General features: G+C 51.2%; 1 protein-coding gene across 1 annotated transcript in view; it reads right to left on the bottom strand.

Annotated features, from left to right (window-relative positions):
• LOC119512751 (translation initiation factor IF-2-like) overlaps positions 1-24,692 on the bottom strand; it is a 31,521-nt gene extending 6,829 nt beyond the window's left edge. The window contains exons 1-10 of the mRNA XM_037807576.1: positions 24,687-24,692; positions 23,829-24,002; positions 23,465-23,681; positions 22,952-23,241; positions 17,137-17,288; positions 16,795-17,002; positions 14,241-14,314; positions 4,533-4,649; positions 2,388-2,483; positions 1,809-1,910 (exon numbers count right to left, since the gene is read on the bottom strand). Of these exons, the coding sequence (XP_037663504.1) occupies positions 1,809-1,910; positions 2,388-2,483; positions 4,533-4,649; positions 14,241-14,314; positions 16,795-17,002; positions 17,137-17,288; positions 22,952-23,241; positions 23,465-23,681; positions 23,829-24,002; positions 24,687-24,692 (1,436 nt within the window). The remainder of the gene's footprint in view (positions 1-1,808; positions 1,911-2,387; positions 2,484-4,532; positions 4,650-14,240; positions 14,315-16,794; positions 17,003-17,136; positions 17,289-22,951; positions 23,242-23,464; positions 23,682-23,828; positions 24,003-24,686) is intronic.
• Between the last annotated feature and the right edge of the window lie 2,296 nt (positions 24,693-26,988).

Raw genomic sequence — 26,988 nt, 5'->3', positions numbered from 1 at the left:
CAGGGTCAAGGTGAGGGTACTGATAATTGACACTCACAGCCTCCGGTTGGTGGTCAGCCAGCCCCAGGGTGAGTGGGGAGCAGGACAGGTGAAGGATGAGTTTACATTACCCACAGTCCTCCAAGTCCTCTACCCACTGTACCTGCTGGCGCCCACGAGAGGTCTGGGAAGTAAGCCCAGTGCCGAGGCCTCTCCATCACCCTGTTCCTGGGTGCAACATTGTGTCTCTTCTCCAGGCCGCCATTTTCTGGTCTCTCCCTTCTTCTTTCTCTCCCCACCCTCTCTTCCCTTTTCCATGAGAGGGAAGACTCCACAAGATTCCTGGTCAGTCAGAAAGTCCTTCTTGTGGTCTCATCTCCCTCCATGTCCTCCAACCAGGCCTGGCTCTCAGCCCACACCTGTCAGAGGAGGCCATTTCACAGGCGCCAGCTACCTAAGATGGCGGCCTCCCTCCCTCCCCTGCTTCCGTTCCCACAGCCCTGCCTCCTACCCCTGCCTCTTTCTTACTGAGGTCTGAGCCCAGCAAGGTGGGGGGCCAGGCTAGGGAGCCAAGGCCGGAGGAAGCAAGACAAAAAAGGACAGAAAAGCTGGCCCCTTGGCATCTCTCTTTGGCATCTGAGTCCAGCCCAGGGAGGGAGGGCAGAAGGGAAGAAAGAAAGTAGTGTGAGTTTTTATTTCTGGCCTCTTCCTGCTACCTCCCCCCACAAACACACACTTTGATAAAAACAAAATCTCTCCCCTTTTCTCTCTTCTCCAACCCCCTCCCCTTTTTTCCTGGCTCCTACCAGGAGCCTCCTGGAATGCAAATGAATGGTGTTATGCAAATATATGCAAATCAGGCTTAACGAGAGCGGAAGGAGGGGGCAGAATGCTTAATGAGTAATGGCGGAGGGTGCAGATGGAGGGTGGCAGGAATGGCCCCCTCCTCTGTTCCCACAGCCTGGAGGTTTGCTGGAGGTAGCGGGGTGACCCTTTACTTCAGGGAAAGAGTGGAAGGTCAAGGCCCAGTTGGCTCGGATGAGAAGCCCTGGGAGAGTTGACGGTGTGGCTAGGATCATCTTGGCTATAGGTGAGGAGTAGGAAAACTGGGAAGAAGGACCGGAAGTAGGTTAAGTGCAAGGGACTGGTGCTCACTTGCCCAACCTTGCTGGAGACTGGATGCACCAGCCTCCCTGCCTGTATGGCCTGCTGATGGCAGAGCCTTCAGCACCTGGTACTGAGAAGAGGGTGCTGCTTATGCATGCCATGGCTCATGCATCAGAAAGGAGGATTCCCAAGGGAAGATTCCCAGCCAAACCCAGGTTCTTCCTGGGGGTGGGGGTGAAAGCTGTCTCTCTTTGTGCTTTGGAAGGTGGGGGTTGGTGTGGCTGCCATGGTAACATAGCATGGAACACCCACCTCCCCAACATCCAGTCCCAGAGGACCTAGGAGTTGGGGGGGATAATGAATTGACATCCCCTGATGCCCCCACCACCTGGCACTGCCAGCCGGAGATGGCAGCATCAAATCCTAGAGAGAATGGCCCCTTTGTTTCTAGGCTCACGGTGTTGGAGGAGCAGCCTGGGCACACAGAAGGGCCTTTCCCAGGCCTTGTTCCAGTTTGTGTGACTCCCCCTGGCCTCTGGAGACTCCTTGTGGCCACCCATTGGCCTCCATGCCCTAACAGATGGTTGGCCCTGGCCTTTTCTTCCATGGGCTTGCCAGCTACCACTAGGTATGCCTTCCCCTGTGCTGTTCCCTGAGGCCTCCCCTCCATACCTCCTCAGACAGAACAGTCAGCCCCAGCTCTCTATGGCTTGCGTACATACCTCACATGCCCAGACATGCATCCATCCGTTTTCTTATGAGGATAGCCTGTGAACTCCCCTCCAGCATTAGGCCTGAGCTGCCCAACCCAGGGAGGGAGAATCCTAAAGGGGCCATTGGATACAATGGAAAGAGCCAGGTGAGAATTCAGGAGCCTAGATCTTAGTATTGCCCCAACCAGCTGAGTGACTAGAAGGTCACACCTCTTCTACTCTCTTGGGATCTCAATTTCCTCATCTGTAAAATGAAAGATATAGGGTTGCTGATAGCTGAAATTCAGTTTAGCTCTATCTGATCCACATACGCTGTATTGTACATAACTCCAGCTCTTACAAGCTTCCTGAAATCTAAAACTCATCCCTCCTATTGCTGAAGCTGCCCCTCTCATTCAGGTACAACCTCCCCCCCACCCCCTCCATACACACATAAGGGCAGACCCGATTTTCTGGAGGTAGGAATGCAAACTGCCCTCACCCTTTGCTTCTTGCTGAGACACCACAGCTGACTGCAAAACACTCCCACAGATTCAAAGCAAACAGGAGGAACCTCCCAAAGTGGGTCAGTGCTGAGACTGCACTCACCAGGAGCTGTCCGCGGTGCTGGATGTAGCTCCGGAGCACGTGTGGAGGAAAGAGGGCGGGAGGGTGGAGGAGCACCCAATCGCCCCAGGTGAGAAACTGAAGGGAAGAGAAGCAGAAACATTTGGAAACAGTAAGAAAAGATAATCTGAAGAAAGTTCCTCCTCTTTAAAGACCAACAAATTGCCAGCACTACTTCGGGGGAGGAAGAGCACAAAAGTCTATGTATCTCTGAACCTGCCACCCTTTGATCCCCAATGATTTAAGTGATGTGGATCAGCACAGTCCTCATCTGGATCCTATTTGGAAATCCAAGGGGATATGGAGTCATAGCTCCTGCCCTTGGGGCAGAGCTCAGATTGAGATGGGAGACACTGTACAGATCTCTAAATTCCATTCTAAATTCGAAGGCTCCTACAAAGAATTTGGTAATAAAGATGAGAAAGATATATGAGTGAAGACACAGAATATGCTTGATGGTATTAAAGATATCAGCAGCTTGAAAGGAGAGGTAGGGAAAGACGGGGGTGGGGTGGGGTGTGCCTGTGTGTGCGCATGTGTGTGTGTGTCCCAGGCAGAGAGATGGTCCTAGATCAGTGGTTCTTAAACATAGCTGCAAATTAGAAACACATAAAGAGCTTTTAAATGATGCTGATGCCTAGGACTTGTTTCCCAGACACACTAGTTTATTGGTCTGGGGCTGGGCCCAAGCGCTGGTGTGTTTTTTGTTTGTTTGTTTTGTTGTTGTTGTTTTGCTTTCTTTCTTTCTTTCTTTCTTTCTTTCTTTCTTTCTTTCTTTCTTTCTTTCTTTCTTTTTCCCAAAGCTTCCCAGATGATTTTAGGGCATAATCAAGTTCAGCATCACTGGTCTAGCAGAAAGCAGGCAAGAAAAGGTACAGTGGTTAAGCCTGATCAGTTGGCAGGAGAGGCAAGGCCAGGGTACCTGGAAAGGATGGGAATGAACGGTGAAGAGGACAAGCACAGAACTGCCCTCTCCTAGGAGCTCCCAGATGGCCCTAGAGACCAGCACACGTATAGGGCTTATCTCTTCTGTGCTGTGGAAACTCAGATCACCCCAAGGCAATGAGAGGAAGGGTCTCACCACTCTAGTTCCTTGTACTGAGACAGGGAATGGGTGCAATGACCCTGAGGGCATTCAGCTCCCCTTCACCCAGAGGGTGCCCAGGGAGGCGGCTGCAGAAGGTAAACAGCAACAATGGTCCCTTTCAGTGTCCAGACTCCAACCCTTCAGTCCAATTAGTAGACACAGCAAACAGCAATTCAGCTGCCTTCAGCTGCTGTCATAACAAACTCAGAGCTGCCTAATGGGGGGATTAGGGCAGGAGGAGGGGGGTGTCACTTTGAGCCCTGGGAGAGCCTGGGTGGCAAGGAGGGGTTCCCTTTTTCTCTCACATCTCTGCCAATCTATCCACCCACCCTTCCCTTCCATAACCCTGCTTCTCATTCTTCTCAAAACACCAACAAAGAAAGTTTTTATACTTTTTTCTTTTCCTTCCCTCCAATGATTTTAAAGCATTAATCTGAACTCATTTCTCTCCTAGGGAAGTTGGCATGTCCTGCCTCTGGACAAGACAGTGCTATAATCCTCAGATCTCTGAGGTCCCAATAGCAAAGGAAGGGAGGTAAGAGGGCCAGTCTGTACCCAGAACATTGAGGTGTGAGGGAGGTGAAGACATAAATACCACGATTCCAACTTCCAAACCTTGGGAAGTATAATGGATGTGCCCATTATAGACTTCAAGAAGAATTTCCAGAAATGAAAAATGTAGAGGTGCCCAGGGTTTTCTGATGGGATACCAACCTCGGGAATTGCATCAGGAGTGGGTGGGCCGGGAGGCAAGGGGAGAAAAGACACCCCTTCTGAAAGTCATTCTGTGATGAAGAAAAAAGTCCACAGGCCTCTATTTGATTTGTTACTTACACCCACTGCCTAACTGGTGCTTTAATTTAATAAACTGTTTTTAGTAACTCTAGAATTAGAAGCTTAAAGGCATAAACTTGAAATTATCATTTACACATACCATATTTCTATATCTACATAAGTCGGTTAACCAATCATAAACCCCACCTTCAGTGCTAAGATCCATTAGAGAGAAAAAGCACGTTCTTCCAAAAAATCATGGGTACTTCCATGTGAGCTCCAGCCTCTTCCCCTTTGAAGGCTTCTCAAGGATTGGGCCTCCTCTCCCAGGCTCCAGACACTGCCTACCCAGGTCCCCAGGTGTCCCTCCTTGACTCTCAAAGCTGGAAAAGGAGGAAGTTCCTCAAGATTAAATGTTTTGGGATCTTCAGTCAAGAACAAGCCAGAGATCAAGCATATGCCTTTTTTTTTTTTTTTTTTTGCATGCTAAGATCAATCATATGCTTTCATTCTTTCCAAACTGCAGCCTTAAACCCTTCTGCAATCTAAGAATTACCCTTTACCCATGGGTATCATAATGTATTATAAGGTCTTTCACATAGAATTCCTCATTTGTTCCATGTAACAACCCTGAGGGTATAAATTCTAATCCCCATTATACAAATATCTGAACTGAGGCTCAGAGATTTGCACAGCTGGTAAGTGACCGAGCCTAAACGTGGACCTCAGTTTGGTTACATTTGCTTTCTGCTTCTTTCTCTCTCTAGGCTTGCTGATTGTGATGATCATTATGACTGTAAAGACCTTTCAGACCCTTCCTATACCTGGAAGTGGGAAAAATTTGTCCCAGGGCGAAGCTGCAGGTAATAATGTGAAACATGAATCAAATTTTTAGGAGGAAATTGCCTTTGAACTCTAGGACTCAGAATTCAATAGGAAGGTATTAGGATGAAAGGCTGAGGAAAGAAATGGGTAAGAAACCAGCCTAGAATTTGGCTTTCAGTAGAAATAGGTGGTTGTTGCAAAATCTGAAGGATAGAACTGAAAATTCTTGGGCATATATAGGAGAAGAAATGTCCTAACTGCTACCTGGTGAGGCCTTTCCAGGCCCCTTTCAATCCAGCCTCCCTGCACCCTCTCTCCCAGCCGTTCTGTTGGGTTTGGCTGGAGGAAGTGCTATCTGGTACAAAGGAAGAGGGGCAGGACTTGGTGGTATCACTGTGATATCTGCATTTGGTAAAAACCCAGAATATCTGTTCCTACAGTAGATTTATGCCCATACATAGCTAGGCAACCCTCATCTCACAATCAAGCTTCCTACCCACCACGGAGTCACACACATCCAACCTCACACCCAGTTTCTCACCCTCATAACCAGACAAGCACAGCTCCCAAACAGTCACCCATCACTCTCCTGACAATTCCACCCACACAGCCACAGGCACACACCATATGTACACAGCAGGCAGACACAAGCCTTCACCCCCACATCCCTCCTGGCCTCTAGTCCTACTTTCCACTGATTGGTAAGGTATAAACCCTCAACCCACCAGTTCCCTCAAGCCCCCTATTCTCCTGCCCCTCTCTCTATAGCTCTTCTTTGTAGATCCTAAAGTCAAACATGCAAATGTGCTAATAAACCCCGTGTGGTTTATAATATACAGGTTCTAAGTCTCCTAACCAGCTACGTAAAAGGCCAAAACAAAATAAAATCCTCTCTTGGTGCTTTGCAAATCCCCCACCTCATAGCCTTTGTGTGCATTTACCCGTGTCAGATCTTCCCCAGCTCTCCAGCCATACTCACTTCCAAGCCTTTCCTCTCTCCGTGCCCCTTCCCTTGCCTCTCAGATACCACACCCTCCCTGCTCAGCTCACTCCCTGGGTCACGGTCTTCACCCCCCTCACTCTCTCTTTCTAGCTCTTCCTGTAGGCAAGCGGAGAGTAGTGGAAAAAACATGGGGTTTGAAACCATTGAGTGCTATCAGGAACTCATTTGAGTCTGGGGTTCCTCATCTGTGAAATGGGGCTAATAACAGCTGTCTCACATGGTTGGAAGATAGAAGAAAGTATGTGTGGTATTAAGGATTAGTAAATCCCTACCTAAAACCTGCTCCCTTCTTCCCTTATCCTGTCTGCACCTACCCCTCCAGTCTTCACCTGCCCCTCCTCCATAAAACTCGAACTCCAAATGGCTGAGAAAGCAAAGGCCACTGATCTCCCTCCCCTTCCTCCAAACCTCTGAAGGAGGGAGACCTATGTACTCCAGGCTCCCTGATGCCCAATTTTTTGTTTGGATTCCTCAATTTTTCTCCCACATAATATATAATTGAATCATTGTCTTCTAGCTATAAAATCAGTTTCCTGGGAGTAAATGTTTAATTTACACAGGAAACTGGAGTCAGTACAAGATCATTTTGTCCAGTTCTCCTGCCCTCCTTTTTTCTCCTTAATGCCCTGTGTCCTGGATTGTGAGAGGGTGGGAGATGGGATGGGAAGAGCTAATAAATGCACAGGGGACTACTTCTAGCTTTGGCTATGTTTACTTTTATTCTACAAAGTGACCCTAGACCATCCTCCTTTCAACTGCACCTAAACACTCTTTTGCTTAAAATATTTAGGTCAGGCCAAATAAATGGATTCTTTTAGGGAAAGCCTTGATTAATCTCTAATTCTTTGCTTTCTCTGGGCAGCATGGATGCTAAGCTAGAAATTCCTTTGTGTTTGAGCTCCTCAGAGCTCCTTGAGGCCATTTGTTCTTCTTGGAGAGGATTTCCAACACTGAGAATGGGGTGGGAATATAGGGTATCCTGAAAGACCCCAACTTGATCAGTGAAGACAAGCAGGCATGATAAGCTTTTCAAGACATCAGGTTCAATTACGTGGGTCAAAAGGAGGAAAGAATATGGAATTGGAGCTGAGACAGACTTTCTGTATTCCATTGCCCAAGTACCTAGGCTATGCAAAAAGGTTCCCCAGCCCACTTTGTCCTTGTTTTGAGCACCCACCACCCAGTATCTTGATTCCTACCCCCACCTATCTCCACTTTGCCACTCTCAGCTCCCATCTAAGCTGAAGAGCCCTACACGGCCTCAGGGAGCTGATCAAAGCACGGACTAGCATTCTCAGGTGATCTCCCGGAACCCACCCACTCCAACAGTATTTGCGGATAGCTTTCGGGAAACTGTTCACCAGCGCCCACCGGAAAGGCCTGACCCGGGAGCCCCAGGCATTGTCCCGAATAACCCTGCAACTAGATTTCAACACATCTCTTCCCTGGAGCGGCTTCCCCCGCCAAGACCCGACCGGGAGGCGCCAATAAGGCCCCAATCTGAGAGGTCACCAAAACGCCGCGCTTTCTTGCTTCTTCCCCAGCTCAGCGGGGAAAGATACTGCACCAGGCTAAAGTGCAATGGGACAACGACTCCTACCTGCGCGGACCAGAGTTGGGGAGCGGGAGTCGCCCGAACTGGTGCGGGCTCGAGGCTGGAGCGCCGTGGGGTCCTCTTCTCGCATCCCGCCGCCAGTGCCTCCTCGCGGTTCTAGCCGCCCCCGCCCGCCCGCGCTGCCAGCTTTCCCTGGCTCCCCTCTGCGCAGTGTATGGGGTTATTTTTACTTTCGGTTATCTAGCTTTATGAAGACTCCACACCACTCATACAGCTAGATAACCAAAGATAACAACCAACCCCGCCTCCTGGCTGCCGCCGCCGCCGCTTCCAAGCAGTCTCCGGGCTGTCGCCGCCGCCGCCAGCGCCGCTGCAGCCCCCCTGTCGCCATCGGTGGGGTTAGGGGCAGCGTGTCCGGGTGCGGGTCAGAGAGAGAAACAGAGACCGAGACCGAAAAACACGCAGAGACACAGGGAGACAGACAGCACAGAGACCGGAAAAAAAAAAAGGGGGGGGGGGTGACAGCCGTTGGCGTCGAGGGCTGGAGATCGTCCCTGCACCCAGATCCCAAAAGCTTCGGATGCCGCGTTTCCCGCTTCCCTATCAGAGCCAAGAGCGCGAGTTCAGCTGGTCCTGGGGAGGAGGGATTCGCGGGCTTTTCGTGCCACCCGGGAAGCAGTCTGAGACCGATGCGGAGGCCTTCCAAACCTCCCGGGGTCTCCTTTGCCCTCGTTTAGAAGATCGAGGGTGCACCCGAGAGTTTGAGCCTTAGCCCTCAGTGGAGCCCCAGCAGCCCCGGGGGAGGGGCTGAGGGACCGAGATCCGCGAAGCCGGCCCTGCCGTGGCTCCAACTCCCGAGGGCGGTGGAAGTGAAGCGGAGCCCGTGCGGGGAAAAGAGCTGGATCCAAGCTGCCGACTAAAAGGGGGGGGGGGGGCTGGCAAAAAAAAAAAAAAAACAACCAATAACCTTGGGAGTAAAAACCCCAGAGGCGCCCCAGTAGAAACGGGAAAATCCCGGCGACCCAGAGTGGGAGTAGAGGGGGGGAGACCGCGGTGGGGGTGGGATGAGAAGCGAACCCAGAAACTCCGGGAAGGGATCCGGGAGAGCACACAGGATATGGGGTCGGGGGAGGAAAATGGAGAGCGGGTCGGGCAGGCTCCTGGCAGGTCAGCCGAGTCCCAGGCCCTGCAGAGCCCCCCAGAGAAAAGGCTTTGTACAAAGAGGACCAGAAATCACCCAGGGCCGTGAAAATGGCCGGGGGTCCAAGGCGAGAGGTGCCTTAGAATTTGATGGGGGCTCTGATTAGAAGCGGGAGTCGACAAGAGGGAGGTCCCGGGAGCCCCAGGAGGGTGTGGGGCCGGGCGGCCCCTCCTGGAGGACGCGAGGACATGCTGGATTCCGAGGCGCTCGCACACCTCGAGCCCGGCCACTTACAACGAGCCCTGGGGTGCCCATTCGTGCTCTCCCGCGCAGTTCTCCAGGCGCCTTCCCGCCCACGGAGCGCTACGGCCTTAGGACCGGATTACAAGAGCTCGGCGGGCGCCGGAGCGAAGGAGACCGCTCGGCTCTCAGCCTCCGCCGAACCAAGGCGAGCAGAGCAGAGCGGGCCTCACCTCCGCACTCCCTGCTTAGCTTCTGCGGCTGTTCTGGCCCCGGCGCGCTCCGGCTCCGGACTTTTCATTCATCCTTTCACGCTCCCTCCCCAGGCCAGTCTCTGATTGGCTCCACCGAGCCTGACGTCACCGCCTCGTTCCCCTCCGGCCCCGCCCCTCCACTGTCCGGGTCCGGTCACCCAGCGCAGTTGGGACGCCCCGCCTCCGGGAGAATGGGGGTGGGTGGGCCGGGGTCTGTGTGCTAATTCTCAGCCTCTCGCTGCCTCGCCCACTCCCGAGACCCGCCTGCCGTCTCCAATCCAGTCCATTTGTGATTCTGATCTCCAACCTCACTCTTTTCGTAGCTTGTACATTTTCCATTTTGGTCCTAGGTATGTTGCGCCAGGACCAGGGTACAAAGATGGAAAAGGGATCCGGGGAAATCTAGGGCCTGAGGTTTTCTGCTCCCCTCAAAATGAGCCAGAGGTCTGGAGGCTACCGCTACCCGCCTCCTCCCATCAGAATATTCTTTGTACTCCGCGGGTTCTGTTCCCTCCCAGGTTGTGATCCTCATCTTTTAGCACCTGCGGGAACCTCTTGTCGGTTTTCGATCCAAAAGAGTGAGGGAAAGATTCTGGGAGTTTGGGACTCCTCGCTGGGAGGCCTCCTCTTCCGCCCTTGCAGAAATGGTCATACCTCTTGAACCTGTTCGCAGCACCAAAGTTCTAGGTGGGGAAGGCTGGAGGTGAGGATCCCAGCTGGCATCTGCCTGGGCAAGACCCGCAGATTTTGACCGAGTCACGGAGGCCCGCGCTAGCACCTTCTCTCGCTTCCCCCAGCCCCGTGCGCCTCCAACCTCGACCCCTGAGCCCCCCACCCCAATTCCAGCTCCGGGTGCTTGGAGAACTGGGGTCATGGGGAGGAGATAATTCCCAACTCTCTGCCCATCCCCAGCAAGCTTCCGGGTCCCGAGCTTTCCCGACCTGGCTCCCCATCTGGCCTAGCGCGGGGCACAGAGCTCGTCGGTCTCTCTGCTCAGAAAAGCGGAATCCAGTAATACTCGGTCCTAATCCCCGGCGGCCTATTCCGGGCAGCGGGCGGAATCCGGATTCTCGCTGCCTGGCCGAGGGCGCTCAGAGCCGGCCAAAGGCCCCTAGCAGTTCAAATTCCGGTCCGAGCACCACGTCCTTACCCCACCCTCCGCTCAGTTCCTTTTCTAAAAACCTCTACCATTCAGACGCCTGGAGCCTGTCTATCTGATTAATATGGGCCGACTCCTATAACCAGGGATCCCTAAACACTAGCCACCAGGACGTGCTAGGTGCTAGGTCCAAAGAACCCCCGGTTTGGCCATCAGGCCCGGACATTGTTTTATCGGCCCCAGGGTCGTGTGTCTGCACAAACCTGGACAAAGCCAGACCTGAATGCTATTCGGCTTGGTTAGGTTCAGGCGGAGGGCCGATGGTTCAATTTAGCGCTCCCCTCACAGATTGGGGGATGTCTGAATAATCGTTACTGGTGTTAGCAACACGAAGGCGGGTGAGGGACAGTTCCAAATAGTGTAAAGCCCAGAGGCCCTGAACTTCCCTACCAGAATAGCATTATGGGGCTGAAGCAAACCACCTGATTTCCCCAGCTCTCAGTGCATCGTCAAGACTGGACTTGGTGCAGCCTTCCGGGTCTGTCAGCCTCCACGGGATCTCAGGGCTCTTCCCCAAGGGAAAGGCTTTCTAGAAGCTTCCACAGCGCCAATTCCTCATCTTCCCAGACCTCGGAGCACACCAGCCAATGGTGGGAAGGGAAGGAAAGAGGCAGAGATAAAGTGTCCAATCCCACTTTTTTTCTCCTGCCCCCTCCCAGGTGCCCCTACATTTGCAGCAAAAGGGAACCCTACCCGAACGCTTTCAGAGATAGCCCTATCCTACCGGCTTACCACTAAATGTATTCCCTGAATACATCCCCCACACCCAGCCCCAGAGAACTATAGGTCCTCCAGCCTCTCCTCTTCCTGCCTAGAGGACCCCTCAAATATTTCTCCGTACACTGCCTCACACCCTTTTATAGGATATCCAATACTCTTCAGACATCCCAGCAATCCTAAATGGGGCCCACACTTCTCCAGGTACACCACCAATTTCCCCTACACATATCTCCCCTTTTGCCCTTCCACAAGATCCCTTAAAGGCACCTTAAGCCAACCTTCCTCCCCTCACCCAATGCCCAGGCGGCCAGGGCCAGCTTGTGGGGAAGGGCTGGTCATCCTGCTAGCTATCAATGTCTCCTTTCTTCTCTGTCACCAATTTCCAACCACATCCCATGCCCTCTGTGGGGCCCAAGCTTATCTCCACAACCCCCTACTCAGGCCTGAGCCACCCAGGTGTGGTGAGAGAGGGCTGGGCTCAGCATGAACTGACCCCTCTCTTTTAGCACCCCTGAATTTTTGTTGGGGAGTGGAGAGGGCAGAAAGGTTTGTTTGCCCAGAAGTGACACCCATTCCCCTTCTGGTCAAATTCACACTCCACTGGACTTCTTCAAAAACCAAGGTCAAAAGAGAAACATGCATTTAGCTGACTTCTATCTAAATATCCCCAAATAAGTGGATAAAGAGCTGGATTCCCCTGCCTCCTCTCGTGGTTCTGGGTTCTACTGAGGTGCTTCAGCTTAAATGGAGTGTCCAAGTTGGAGGACAAACTCCCACAGTTGGAGATTAGTCCAAGTTGCCCCGGCACTATCCACATGGAATCCCTCCTGGGTCTAGATTCCTAATAAAGTAATTTTTTGTTTGACATTGTCTGAGCAGATTGACAATCTGATCTCCTACCACTCCTGCCCAGGGATGAAGGTGTGTGGGGTGTCTGTCTTTATTTCAAATGGACATGGAGCTATAAGCTAAGTTCCCATAGCCCTGAATGAGGCAGAAAATTCTCCACCATCACATTACCTGGGATTGGTTTGTATACCAATCCAGGTTGTTCCAGTTCCAGAAAAGGAATGGCTTCAAGGGTGGCAAAGGAGACAGCTCTCCAGGACAGGGGCAATTTCATACATATTTGTGTCCACGGTATCTAACACTAAGCCTAAAACCCAGTGGCTACTCTCTAATTGTTGAATTAATAAAGGTCTGCGTGTACCTGTGGGTGTGCCTACAACTCTGTTTTGCTGTCATGTGGATTGTGTGCATGCATTCTGTAGGGTCTGCAGATCTGCCTATGTTGGGGGGGGTGTCTGTCATGTTACGTGTTAATGGCTCTTCTTCAGCAGTTCCTTTGAGCAGAGGAGACCCTCTACTATATGGAATTTAGCTACTGCAGGCCTGTCATAGCACCTGGAACAGAATGTGCACATTAGGCCCCCTTTGTACTTGGCACACCAGCCTCAGTCTCCCTAGGAAGGCTTGGCCAAAGCAGAGCTCTCTGCTTCCAGCCACACAGAACTCTGCTGTAGGGTGCTGCAGAGCAATGGTCTGTGGACTGCTGTGGAGGGAAATTCTGCGGGACTGTGGGTAGAGCACACCAAATTCCTGCTTCTGGCCCCAGTCTATAATGGTCTCAATTAGCCTAGAAGCCTGCATTCTTTGCCTGTGCCCATCCCCACCCCCATCCCCACAACCCCGGTGCCCACCCATTGTCTGTGTGCCTGAAGAGGCCCACGAATAGGAAAATGTGGCCTGAATTATGCTCTCTGGATGCAGCTTTTGGTCAGATCTTTATAATTCAGGTCCCAACATACATTTTGGTTTTAAGTCACTCTCTCAAAATATACAGGCAATTAAATATAAAGCACATTTTTTTCTTTGTTTCAATTACCAGGTTAATTTGCCTTGAAGATGCTGATGAAAGCTGCATTTGGGGGAGGGTGAGTTTAGATACATATTTCTGTCTTGCAAGTGCACCATTATTAGGAATATTATTACACATTATTCTTTTGCTATAGAATATTTGCATTGTCTATGGGATGGGGACTAATAAAAGCAAGAATTGGCAGTTAAAAAAATGCTGAGTATGTGTGGAAAATAAAAATAGGTCTGTTCATCTGGGTAGACTAGGTTAGAAGGCATAGAGACAGAATCTGGAGGATTTCATCCCTGTGGATACAATCCATCCCTTCCCACAAAGTGTTTTTTCTCCCGTGTAGGAGCCAGGCTGAGAATTCCTCAGGCCTGTCTAAGCACTGCCTCCCCTGCCTGCTCCTGATTCTGATTCTGTTCTTGAACCCACATATTGTTCATTTATTCACTTGCCTGAGAATCCTATGGAGTCGGGGTGGTGAGACCCTGTGGTAGAGACGGTAGAGGGTCGGCTTGTCCATCTACATTGAGCCCTTTCTACAAGACTCTCAGCTATCAGCAAACGGTCTCCTTAAAGGGCAAAAGCATGAGTGTGCATGGGTGCTGCGCATGCTCACACACACAAACACACACACACACACACAAACACGCACACTCAAGCCTATCAGCTCAGACAAATGCAATGACATCTCCACGGATGCTTCCAGCTTCACCACCAGAATCCTGGCAATGCTCACAGGCACCTACCCTGACATACATCCCCACTCACCGTTATTTGATCTTCCCAGGTCCCCATTCACCATAGCCCATGCTCCTCTCCTTTCTCACCCCTGTCTCCCGTGTACAGATATCTCTGCTCCCCCCTCTCAAACAACCACCTCCCCAAGGTCAACTGCCCTCTATCTCTGCCCTGGGGAGCCTAAGGGAGAAGGGGGGAAAGAGTTCCCTGTATCCCCAACACCTCTCCTCTCTCACACAGAGCCAGGCACAGTGTAGTCTTTCATTTCCAATCCATCTTTTCCATTCCCATTATCAATGACTAGGTAGATCTTACTACAATCAGAGTAGACCAAAATCAGGCTGAAAGATAGAAGAGGCAGGGAGCGGAGTACAGAGGTATAGAGAACAGGAGAAACAGGTAATGCAGGGCCAGCTTTCCTTTTCCTCCTCTGCCCACACCAACATCAAAGACAAACAAATAAAATAAATACCCCAAAAGCCAAAGGGGGCCACCTACGATGACACCAGAAACAAACGAGGCTGCTTCTTCTTGGATGCCCAGCTCCTGCCAAGGAGGAGAAGGCAGAGGTTAAAGTCCTTCGAGTGGCTCCAATCCTCTCTCCCTAACATTCTCCAGTCTCCCTATCACTCTCTCCCTAGCTCTTTTTCTCCTAGTCTTACATTTTCAGGATCTAGGCAGTCTGGGTGTCACTCTCCAGCTCCCAGGGCTTGAGGCTGCACAGGGAGACAGCTGAAAGAGAAAAGCCTGGACGTGCAGGGAAGGCAGGGTCCCCAGCCAGAACCTCTCCAACTTCATCTCCCCTGTACAACTCGAACCCAGCCTTGTCCTCACAGCCTCCTTCCACCTCCATCCAAACCCTTAGGGCACAGATGCCCTGGCCTTTGTGACTTAAAGCTAAAGAAGTTGTCCCCTGCCCAATGGACTATCTCCTCACCGATTCCTGTTGCTCATGGGCTACCAGAAAGCATGCCCAGGATGGAATGAAGGACCTGAGGTCGGGATGCACTTTTGTCTGTTTAGAACATACTGCACTGTAAACTGTAAAGTGCCATGTGAATTTAAGATATAATCAATCATGTCATCGTTCTAGCCTTCCCCACTTCTCTCTGTCATTACCTATCTACCTATCATTTGTCCATGTAGAACACTCAGGACCCAGAAACACATATTATGTAGCTATCAGTTTTCCCCCTCTCTTTCCTCTCCCTCTATCTCTTACATAGACAAAAGGTGTGAACACAAAGCAGGTTTTTATTTTTCATTGAATTTTAATGTTGGGTATGGCACCCGGTCTCAATACTTTATAGTCTCACCTTCTCAGTGTTTTGTTTTCAGGCTAAATTATTAAATGATGGTTTGTGGGAATGACATGTATACTATAGGTGCCTCCGCTCCTAAAATGCTGAGACAAGTGTATGGATGTGCATGTGTGTATGTTCGTATGTGTGTTGGGGTAAATTGGTGAATCCTTCTACCTTGAACTCAATTCCACAATGAATTAGCTTTTCTTTTCTTTCTCCCCCCCCCCTTTTTTTTAATCAGGAAAGTAACCTACTTAAAATGCAGAGAAAATTAGAAAAAAAAAAAGTGGGGGTGAGGGGACACTTAAATCCAAGCCTGATTTCTAGGAGGGGTGCTATGAGTGCCCCCCTCTCCATTTCTAACACCCTCAAATACCCATTTGACTCCTAGCCTCTCAGTTCTGCCAAACCCATCCATTTTGTAAAGGGATGTCTCAGCCCGAAATTATCTTCTTACCAAAGAAGGGGCCACCTGTACCCCACCTAAATTTGCAGATATGGTGGAAAAATAGGCACAAGGACAGTTGGGGAGCCTCTGGCTCCTTCCTCCACCCCAATCGGAGAGAGTTCTGGTCGGTCCCTGGGGCGATCGTCCCTCTCCTCCCTGAGCTCTGCCCCACCCCACCCCACTGTCTGTGCAGTGCCCAGGAGGACATGTGTTCAGGGACACAGCTCTGCAGGCATGGAACATGTGTGTGCACACACGAGGGCTGGCAGCCTCAGCGATCTGAAATAGTCTGCTCAGCTCCAGCTGCCAGTACCCGACAATGAGCCCATCCTGTCTTCCAGAAGGCATAGTGTGGGTGGGGGGCGAGGGGCAGAAATAGTGCCTTCTTTCTATATCTCCCTGGGCCTGCCATAAAAAACAGACAAACAAAAACCTGCATGAGATGGGTCTGAAGAGAGCTGGGTTAGAGCCCTCTCCCCTTCTAGAACCTAAGCATCTGCGCCCGCCCCACCTCACCTGCCTTTAGGTTCCCCTCAGCTTATGGCTAAAGGAGGGAAGAAGAATGAACTTAGCCTAAGGCATTTTTGCATTTTCCTCAGTTCTGGTTTCCACCTTTCTGGAAATGTGGCACCTTTCCCCCACCCCCGCCCCAGTCCCTCAGACTTTTGTCTTCCCCTAAAACCTGAAGTCTCTGGGGCAGAGAGGAATAAGAGCCAGGGCAAAGAAAGGTCAGGAGTCCAAATTCAGAACCATTTTTTCCTCTTCCCTCCCATCTCTACTACAATCTTCCTACCCGCCTCTCCTCTGGTGCAAGCATTAAGATGTTGGCCGTGTCTGGTGGTGAGAAGGGAGGGGCCGATTAATAGGATCAGTAACACCGTGACCCTAAAGCCCTCCTGAATCGCATTGACAAACTTAGTGAGCTGTCGCCCGGCCGGCTGGGGCTCGGGGACGGAGGGGGACTTAGATGTCGCTCTGGGGTGGCTGGGCAGGGCCACTGCCTGTAGCTCAGCCGTGGATGCCTGGGGAGCAGAGGCGAAACCCCGCTCTGCCAACTACTCCTCCACAAGCATGCCTTATCCCTTTTGGGGACCCCCTGAGTCTTTGATCAGCCTTTCCTTGCTGTAATTATTGCACCATCCTCCATTAGCCAGTAGACAAAGTAGGAAGGTTAGGGGGCCCTAACTGGTTTAGGGGATCCCTTCCCACCCCCCAGCCCAGATGTCTGAGGGGATGGTGGCTAGGGTCCCCCCTGGACCGGAATGACCACTCACCTGGCTTCTGTGAGGAAGACAGACCACGGCCGTGGCCCCTGCAGCTGGACTGCCTCTCTCTCCCCAGCTCCTAGCCTCTTGTGGAGTGGAGGATGCAGCTCCGATGACGTAGCATCTGTCTATCCATTCAGGAATTTTGCTTGCCTCTCTCTTTCTTTCTCTTGCTGCTCTCTCTGGAAAGGCAGCAAAAAGGGGGTGCTGCCCCTGTCTGGAGACACCACCACCACCAAAATAACAGCCCACTCTGATGACGCGTCCTCCTCCTTCCTCTAGTGCCTGCGTGGGAAGGGGTCTTTGTCATCTCCACCCCTTTTCCCACCTCTCCCGACCGCCTTTTCTAACCTGAGGCAGGAAGAAGGCGGGGGGGCGGGGGGCTCGGGGAAGCTATGGTTCCTCCAGGTCAGCGCCCCCCACCCCCCATGCCCAGAGGAAGCAAGAGAAAGGGTGGGACAGAAATAGAGGAGGCTTTTCCTCCTGTCCCCAGTCTCCGAGTTCTAATTCACTTTCAAACTTGAGAGAGTGGTTAAATGATGTGTGCATCTAGGGTGGGGAGTGGAGTTGATAAGAGGGGTGATAGAATGAGGACCCAGTTTGCTGTCTGGAAGCTCAGGGTGTTCCGGTCCCGGACGTCTTCTCAAACCTTCCCCAAACTCCCATCTCTGTCAGCCTGGCTAATCATAAATCCGGATCTTAGTGGTGAAGGAGAAAGAAACAATTGGAAGATGAAGGGTGAGAGCTGGGGGTGGGGGCAGGTGTGTGTAGGGGTGATGGAAGCTAGCATTTGGAAGTCTAGACGAGAGAGGAGAAGGGGTGGGACCACAGATTCAATGTGGGAGATAAATTATCTTGTTCTTAGAGGAGGGAGAGTGATTTGGGGGTTGGTTTCCAGGGCTGGGGTCCCGATATTTGGTGGAAGCTGGGGCCCCCCTGGAATGGTACAATGGCCGGCTCTCTCTCTCTCACATGTGCCCCCACCCTCGGCGCCTCCCTTTTTCTCCCTCCCACTCTTCCCCGCCTGCATGGGAACTCGGCCTAAGCTCGACGTGACAGACAGCAGGCCTGCATGCTAATGAAGTTTGTCTCAAGTTCATTGTCAAAGCACCCCCTTCCCCACGGCCCCCTCCCCTCCTCTCTCATACACAAATCTCCCTCCAACTTTTGTCCCACAGACCTGGAGGCCACTTGAGTCTCTGCCTGGTCCCCTCTCTCCCCCTCCTCCTCTGCTTTCGGTCTCCCCTCTCCTCATCACCTCCCTCTGCTGGGAGGTGGGGGCTCTCTTCTCCTTGGTGCCTTACCAGCCACCTTCAGGCCCAGCCACCCCTGAGCTCTGAAGGAGGAATTCTGAGGGCTAAGGTCTGAGTTCGTATACCTGGTCCTGCTTTCCCTACCCTAAAGTAGGGAGGCTTTGGGGATGTAGGGGAAGACATCAGATGCCCTGCACTCAAGGTTCCCTGCTCCCCAGTTCTCCGCCCTGTCCCGGCCCAGGCCCAGTGCCTCCATTCCAGCTCAGCTTGCCCCTTCCCCCATTCCTCCCATTATGATTATTTTGCTCTCCCCTTGATTACATCTGCTTCACTAGCTCAGAAATAAAGATCCTTTGAGACTAATTTTGCCCCCACTCCCCAGCTCCCCACCCCTTCCCTCCTCCCTCTCCCCTAGACCGGGGCTCCTGTTAGCTCCTTTCTCACCGGCTGGAAGACATTGAGTTCCTTGTCTAGGGAGCTGGGGGGTTGATGGGAGGGGGTGCCAGTGAATTGGGAGGGGGGTCTCTCCAGCTCTGGGACGTGTCCAGCAATCCAAACCTGTCCTTCTTTTGTTCCAGCAAATCTCTTCATACTGTCACCACCCACTGGAGTCTGCCTTTCTCCCAGGAACCATGGGATGGGGGAGGAAGGGGAGGAGGACCCTGAACCCACCCCACTCCTTAATTCCAGGGAAAGAAGGGAGGGGGAGAAAAGGGAAAAAAAATTTAAATCCCCCCCTCATTAGCCAGAAAGGAAGCGAAAAGGGATAATTATAATTAAAAGCAGACAGCTGTGGATTGCATCTTTTATGTTCCTCCAAGCTTCCTATCCATTTCTGCCACCATCACCCAAAATCTGCACAGCACCCTGTGCATCTTCCCCCTGGTTTCCCACAAGAGAGGGGAATGTGCTCAGGGACTAAGGAAGATTTGGGGGAAGGGGGTTCCACCTGCTTTGCCATAGAGAGTACTTTCTTAAACACCTCAATCAGTCTAGAATATGGGAGCTTTCTCTTCCTATCCCCCTACCAGTAACCCCAAATGTGGACCTGTAGGAGGTGGGTGCATTCAAGTGATAATAACTAATTCAATAATTTTTGGAAATCTTTGATTTTCCTGAAAATATCAATAACTTCTTCATAATGATGCTAATACTAAGAATTATATATAACCTAGAACATTTTCCCATTCAGGCATCTCTTTCCTCCTCTCTTGGAGTTGCCTCAAAACACAGTAGGGGTAGCTGAGAGCCAGAAGAGCTGGCGCCTGTAAGGGAGTGTGTTATAACAAAGAGAGGCTGGTAGATTGAGAGTACACACAAATGCACACGTATACATACATATACTTTATAATTTGGGGGGTGGTGTTGCTAGGCCTAGCTCTGCTATCCTATATATTTATAGAACTTGATCACAGGCCAGAACAGCAGGGTAATTATAGCATTATTAGCATATATGCAAATCAGGTAACCTATATACACTGAATGGAGGCAGATTATTATTTATTTCTCTCCCCCCTTCTCCTTCCCTAGTATCAGCTCGGGCTCCTCAGAGCTGCACACCAGCAATTATCTGACATTATAAGAGGGGGTTGTAGCCCTGGAGGAGGGGGCTGAGGGGAGTAGGACAGGGAAAAAACCTACAGGCAGGTTTTATCTCATTTTACTCAATGTTATTCTGGGAAGCGTGGGGAGGGGCTCAGTGAGAATCCTTTGAATTAACAAAAGGTGGGGAGTGACATGGAGAGCCAGAGACCTGAAAACAGAGACAGATGAAGCCAGAAAAGCTGTGAAGCAATGACAGAGAGGGAGAAAGACAGATTCGCAGTCCACAGGGAATTAGGGGAGCCAGAGACAGAGTCACAAACTCACAAGGAGAGAGGCATAAAGAATCCAGACCTGGAGAGAGAACAAGTGTCGGTGTATCTGGAGGTGGGGAGGGACGGACTTGGCAGGTCCTCTAGGACTTGCCCAGCGTGGGGGCCCTGGCCCCCTCCACCCCCTGCTGGCTCGGCGGAGGCTCACATCCTCCAGAGCCCAGCCCGCATCAGCAAGTCCTTTTCCCTCTTTCCACCACCTAATGGCTGGTCACTGGACCCCAAGCAGGGGCTTTTGGCTTATTCACTCACTCCAACCAGCACGTGATGGCACAAACTACCACATGGACAAAATCCGACCAGGCGCTCCTTCCTTCAGCCAGGACTGAGCCGGGAGCCCTTCCTCTCCCCTCCATGTTTGTGCTGCCATCCTGGTCTGGCCAGTCTCTGGCTCTCTGGCAAGGTGCCTCAGTCTCTGAGATGCCCCTGGTCTACTCCATCCCTTCTTCACTCAGACGTTATTTACGCCAGATGCCCCCGGGATGGGGGGAATCCGAGACCTTTACATTTTGTGTTGTTTCTCCTTCATGCTTCCCAGAACTTGCCCTACTGAGTTGGGTGCCCCTTCTCCTGCCTGGGGAGGTGGGATTCTGCTGGTCCTTGGAAGCCAAGGGGCAGGGACTGGGATTCCAGAACCTCACCCATGTTCTTCCCTCTACTAGACTCAGAAGAGGCCTCCAACCCCCAGGTCGGTTAAGGAAGTATCTGTTTTATGCTCCCTAGAGATACCTGATTCTGGGTCAGGTTTCCAGCATCTTTCTCCAGATCTCTGCTTGCATTGTGGCTATCTAGTTTTCGCTGTCTCAAAACCCCTTTGCCCACCCGAGCAAACTTCAAAGAAGGCGATGTTGGGGAGAGGGCGGGTTGCAGAAACTGCAGCGGGGTCTGAGGGCCAAACCTCCGGCTCCTGAATGGCGTAGTGTAAGGAGGAAGAGACACTGAGGGAAATGGATAGAGAGACAGACGCCCTAAGAGGCTGTGGTCAAAGGACTGAAAGGAAACAAAACTTCAAGGCTGTATTTAGATTTTTACATAGAAGCAAGAGAATTTGCTGTCATATATAGAGACCAGCAAGATGGCTGGGGTTTATCAATCAACGATCTCTACAACTATGATATGCATTTTTATTTATATCTGCTCCTGGATCTGGCTGTTTCTCTTTTGTGGCCGAATAGTACAGAATATTTAAAGAGCCAATATTTAAAGAGCCAAAGAGTCAGTGAGAGAAAGGCAGATAGATAGAGAGAGAGAGAGAGAGAGAGAGAAACCGAGAGAGGCAGAAACCTATTGAGAGCCAGCGACCAAGACCTAAAAGGGTGAAAGTGAAAGGCGCTGCAAGGCACCAAAACCCAGTCAAGGGCAGGGGAGACCCGCAGATCGACAGCCAGCCCAGGGACCAAGTTTCCATCCTCCATTCCACACGTTAGAGACCTAGAATGTGGGTCTGACTCCTGCCTGTTCTTCCCCCAGGCTCAGCCCAGAGATTAGCGAGAGGAGTTGCAATTTCACTGGGTGCCCCACTCTGCACTTATAACAATCTCGAGTCCTTTGGACAATGGATCAACCCTCAACCAGGGCTGCCCCATGGAGACCCGCCTCCACGCAGCCTGGCACTCTAGCTGGGGACTCATCAGCATTTCTCTTTTAATAGGTATTCTTTCCTACTTCTGTAGCGCTCCTGTACAATAAGTGGGCTCCAAACCTGTGGAGCTCTGTGTGTGCACATAAATATCTCTAACCACATCTTCTCTCCCACGAAATTCATCTCCGTGGCAATCCGATTGGACAGTAGTAACCACACATTGCCTTTTGCCCAGTGTGACTGTCAGGAGCTTTCTGTGTGTGGAGCGGGTCCATGAATGCCAGGAGTGGGTTTGTGTTTTTATCCGGCATAGCCTGCATGCACCGTCACCTGCCTGCAGATAGTCCCCACCACTGGTCAAGCATTTCCAGCCACCACTTGAGCTGCTGCTATGGCTGAGGATACCCTCCAGATCCAGGACTTGCAACGGGGTGCAGCCCTGACATGATTGCATATCACATGCACAGGGTTCTCCTTTAAATCAGCCTCACCACAGAGCTCCTATGTAACAAATCCACCTCTACCCTGGAAAGGAAACCCAGACCTCGCCGCAGAGGCATGAGCGAGCTTGCTAACAATGCCCATGAGCTGGACAGAGATTCTCTACTGTGTGTTTTGGAACCTATATTTGCACACATATACATGTTACTTTTATTCCTAGAACCACATACATCTCCTCTGCTTGTTTTCATGCCAGTAATGGTCTCTGTCTAGGCATGCGGGCGAACACCAGCTCTGTATGTGATACATGTGGCACAGCATACATACTGGCATGTTTATTGCACGCCTGCTTTATACTTCTGCAACATGGTGCCGTTTTCTTGGTGCAGTGCCGGTTTCTGTCTGCCTCACATAGGGCTCTGTAAGTCTGATGCTCATTTCTGGGGCCCAGACTCTCAGATTTTGGTTACATCCCTTGGTCAAACAAGCAGCCATTATCTCCCAGTTTTGGAGCTCGTGCAACCTCAGTCCAGGCAGAGGGACTGAACTCTGGGGGACTGTATATGGGGATGATTTCCCGATGGTCACCCCTGAGATGGGTTGACTTAATGCTGAAAGCCTGGCGGGCTGCTGAGTGTGTGTAAGTAGGTTCATGAGTCTCTGTGTCAAGTCTATCTGCAGTGTGCAATCACGTGTGTGCTGGCTGGTGTATGCACGGCATAACCATGCGTATGTCCAAGGGTCTTTGTGAGTGTGTGCATGTGTGTGTAGTTTTGAGCTGCGCGTGTGGTATTTGTTGATCTCGGTGTGTTTCTCGTGTGTGTCGTGTGTGCAGTGCCCTTGAGTTGGCTGCGATGTTCCTCTGCCGGTGTGGGTCTGTGGGGTTCTGGAGATGGTCTGCGGGTCCCGGGGTTCCAGCGTGGGTCAGCCAATGGCTTCTGCCTGTGAACGGGGAGGGGCGTGTGTCTGTCCTTCTGTCTGCCCTTGGACGAGACCAAAGTCAGGCCGGAAGTTGCCCGCAGGGCCCCCTGCCCGCGCCCGCTGCCTGGTCTCTGAGCTCTGGCCGGCGGCGGCGATTCGAGCTCCCGCTTCCGACAAAGTGCAAGCTCCGCAGCGGCGCGGGGCGTGGACTCCTCGGGAGGCGCCGAGGGCTCTCCGGGCGGGAAGGGCGAGGCGTGGAGGACACTCGCTTCCTCGCGGGGGCCCGGACCGCCGTGGATGGTACCCGACGCGGGAGCTACACGGCGGCGGGCGCACCGAGGAGAAGAGGGAATGAAAGCGCGAGAAGAGCCGAGGCGGTAGGGAGCTGAAAAAGAAAATAGGGGATCGTAAACAGATAAAAAGGAAGAATAAAAAATCCATTTGAAAAGAAATAGAATGTTAAACAAAAGGGATAAAATAAGGTAAATGAAATACAAAGGAAACGTTACAAAGGCACTAAAGATGTTAAAATAAATGATAGAAAAGGCAAGGAAACAAGATGAAATAGAAAAAAGCTCCAGGGCATGGGAAGGGAAGGTGGCTTAGACGGGGCGACGCGGCCCTGGAGAGCTCCGGGAATCGGGGCGCGGAGCTGGGGGCGCCGGGGAAGCTGGAGCCGACCGGGCCTCCTCGGCTCGGCCGCTCCCCGACCCGGGTCCGGCGAAAAGCCCCCGCTTCGGGGTCTGGGGTCCCTGCCTCCCCTCGCGCCAGCAGCGGGGACCAAGGGCCACCTACGCTCCTCCACTCCGCCGCTGAACCCTTCCCCTCGGGGAGAGAGAGCCGCGAATGACCAACCCGCCGCCGTTCAGGGTCAGTTCTCCCGGGGGGTTATGTTCTTGGCCGCGAGGCCCGTGTAGACGCTGTCTCTGGATTCGCCGCGCCAAGCGGAGCCTCGGGAAAGTCTAGACCCGCCGAAAGCCCGGGACCCCGGAGCTGAGGCCGCCCCCACTCGCTGCCCGCGGCTCCCAAAGCCAGGCCCAGGCGTGAAGTGGACACAAACCCCTTCCGCGCAAATTCCGCGGAGCCAGCTTCGGACTCTTGTTTGAGGCAGGGACAGCGGGGTGAACAATCAATAACTAGGCGATGCTGGGGCAAGAGGGGCGCCTGGCAGACCCAGGAGAAGAAAGGAAAGACAGAAAGAGAGAGAAAGATATATATATAGAGAAAGACTCCGGGAAAAGAGGGACTAAGAGCGAGGCGGGCAATAGAAACCAGAAAGAAGGAAAAGTATCAATAGATAAAGGAGAAAAGAGACGAAAATCTCTTTCGGTGTTGGAAGAGGCAGCTGATTCCCCATCAAGGAGTTTGGCCAAAACTGAGATTCCCCGTTGCTCCCCTCCCCTTCTCCTGCGTCGCCACTGGGAGCCTCTTCCCTCCCCCCCCCCCTTTTTTCCCCTAAACTGAGGAATATGCCCCCAGACTGTGGGTCCCCAGTATCCAAACAATTGGGAACGTATTGACTTTGGGAGACCAAAACTGTGGCTCTCGGAAGCAGAGAAAGGGGATGGAGAGATTGCTGGGCGATGGGAAATCTGTAACGCTGTAGGACACAGAGAGGGTGCTTCAGAGAAGGACCTAGCGAGCGAGCTCCTTCGGAATCCAGGAGCAGATCTGCTTGTGGGGTCACCATCCAGAGATGGGTTGATCGGTTCCAGAGTTAGTCCCTCTTAAGGCCTAGCTGACATCTATGTGTGTGTGTGTGTGTGTGTGTGTGTGTATCAGTGGCCATTTTACACTAAAAAAACCTGGACAAACATTCCTCCAATATACGCACATATTCGGGGTATTGGCCAGAAAAGGCCCTGGGCAATGGCCTTGGTTAAATCACTTCCTCCATCCCTTTTCCCCTTTATAAAAGGAGGGGCTGGGGCTGGGAGCCCCCAAAGTCCTGCCAGTCCTGCCAGTGGAAGGATGATCAGAGCTAGATAAGGAAAGAGGGGGACCTGAAAAGGAATGAATAGGATTTAGGGGTCAGTCCAGATGAGATCCACCCAGATTTGGTGGGCCAATCAATCTCATTCCAGAACATTTTGGACCTCATCAGGAAGCATATTGTGTTGTAATTTGGGGCAGGGTTTGGGCCAATCTAAGAGAAAGCCGTCAGTGGTGGGAGTGGGAGGTGAGGAAGGGGCTGTGAGAGAAGCCCAGGAGAACAGGGAATAAGAGGGTTCCCTGGGAGGGTCCCTGCCATGAGGCAACGACCGACCAAAGGAGGTGCTCTGAGCAGAAGATGGTGACCTAAAGGCGGGACAGCTTGGGAGAGGGCACAGGGTGGCGGGAGGAGCAGTCCACTTAATTGGCTGCGTGACTCTAAGCCAATTACCTAAACTCTCTGAGCTTCCGTTCTAAGCCGGTAAAATGTAGGAGAGAAAACCAACCTGCTTCCCTGGTTGTTGGTTGTCTTGTCGTAAAGACTCAGTGATCAATGCACCCAGTGTCTGCCTGCTTGACACTCATAGCTTTTCAAGAAATAGTAGCTTTTCTCCCAATTCAGGAATGTCATGTCAACCTTTTGATTTTCCTTTGTGGGGGAGGGGGCAGGCAATGGCTTTAGTTTGCTGCCTCTCTGCTCTGCCTTCCTGTTTTAACCAGTCAGCCTCAAAATGTTATTTCAAATAAATACATAACATGAAGTGTTGCTCTTTTTTAAAAAAAAAAAAAAAATGACACTAAAATAAAGTAGAACATCCCTCAAGTACATTCAAATAGCCTCAAATAAAATACAGGACATGTCCACTTCCAACCAACCACCTGCTACATCTTCTGCAGTTAAAATTAATACACTCATGGATGTTGGAATTTCTATTTGGAGTTGAGTCATTTGCTTGTGCTGTCTGTCTGTCCTCCAACCCTCTTTCTTTCTCCCTTCCTTCCTTCCTTTCTCTCTCTCCTTCCTCTCTCTCTCTTCCCTCTCTCTCTCTCCCTCTCTCCCTCTCTCTCTTTTCAAAGAATTGGAAACTCCAAGTATGGAGAAATGTGTGTTTTGACTACTTGTGTTTTGTTTTTTAACCCCCTAATTAAATCTGTAAATTTAATGAAATTCCAATCAGGTATCTGTTGAAGAATGGTTATAATCACAATGTTTTAGAGATAACTTAAACGTTAAAATGAATAAACAAAATGTAATACAGTAGTTAAAAGAAAGATCTAGACCTATATTTATCAGTGTGAATAGATCTCATAGAATAATGTGGGTGAAAAAGTTAAAAGTTGAATGAGATAAATAACACTATTCCATTTATAAAAGACTAAAAACACATGAAATATGATTGTACACTGTGGATGATTGTATGGTAAGTGAATATATGTCAATAAAACTGAATTTAAAATAAAAATATAAAAATTTAAAAACATTTTAAAAAACACATGAAATAAACACATGTAGCATTCATAGTGTGTTTGTGTAGTAGGGAAAGGGACACAGTGAGAGTCAAAGCCAGAGAAAACGTGTGTGTTCCACAGGAGCCTGCAGGAAGCTTGGTAGCTTGGAAGATCGCAGACTGGGGAACAGGAAAAGCCAGAATGAAGTCAAAAAAGTTAAGTTCCAGTCCTGGCTCTGTCACTTACTAGGCTGTGTGACCCTCTCTACACCTGTTTTCCAATTTTTCGAATGCCCTCCTAACTCCGTTGTTATGAAACCCAAATGCAATTCCGTACATCAAAGTTTCTTTGTGCTTATATGAATGCAAGATATACACCTTTACCTTACCAACTGCAAATGCCTTATATAAACCAACTGACACCAATGCCTCCTACTGACACCAAACCTCCTATTGAACAGGTCTCCCATATGCCCCCAACTGAGCAGCACAGATTCTCCAGATGGAGGGGATCCTAGCCCTGGAGGCACTTGGGCTCTGGGGGATGGAAGGTGAGTTAAAGGGTGGAGGGGTGGGCAGAGTGGTTCATTATCACCTTACCTCCCCTTTCACATTTCTCCCCTCTCACCAGTCCCTTCCCTCAATTGCCATTTGCTCCTCCCCCCTCCTTGTGGCTCTTTCTCCACTTGGCTTTCAAGTGTATGGAGAGTGGAGGGGGTCCTCCTGGGCTATCTGGAGTTGAGGGGGTGGGG

The sequence above is a fragment of the Choloepus didactylus genome, chromosome 2 (genome assembly GCF_015220235.1).
Source record: "Choloepus didactylus isolate mChoDid1 chromosome 2, mChoDid1.pri, whole genome shotgun sequence".
Classification (NCBI taxonomy): Eukaryota; Metazoa; Chordata; class Mammalia; order Pilosa; family Megalonychidae; genus Choloepus; species Choloepus didactylus.
This window is presented reverse-complemented; position numbering and strand designations above follow the sequence as displayed.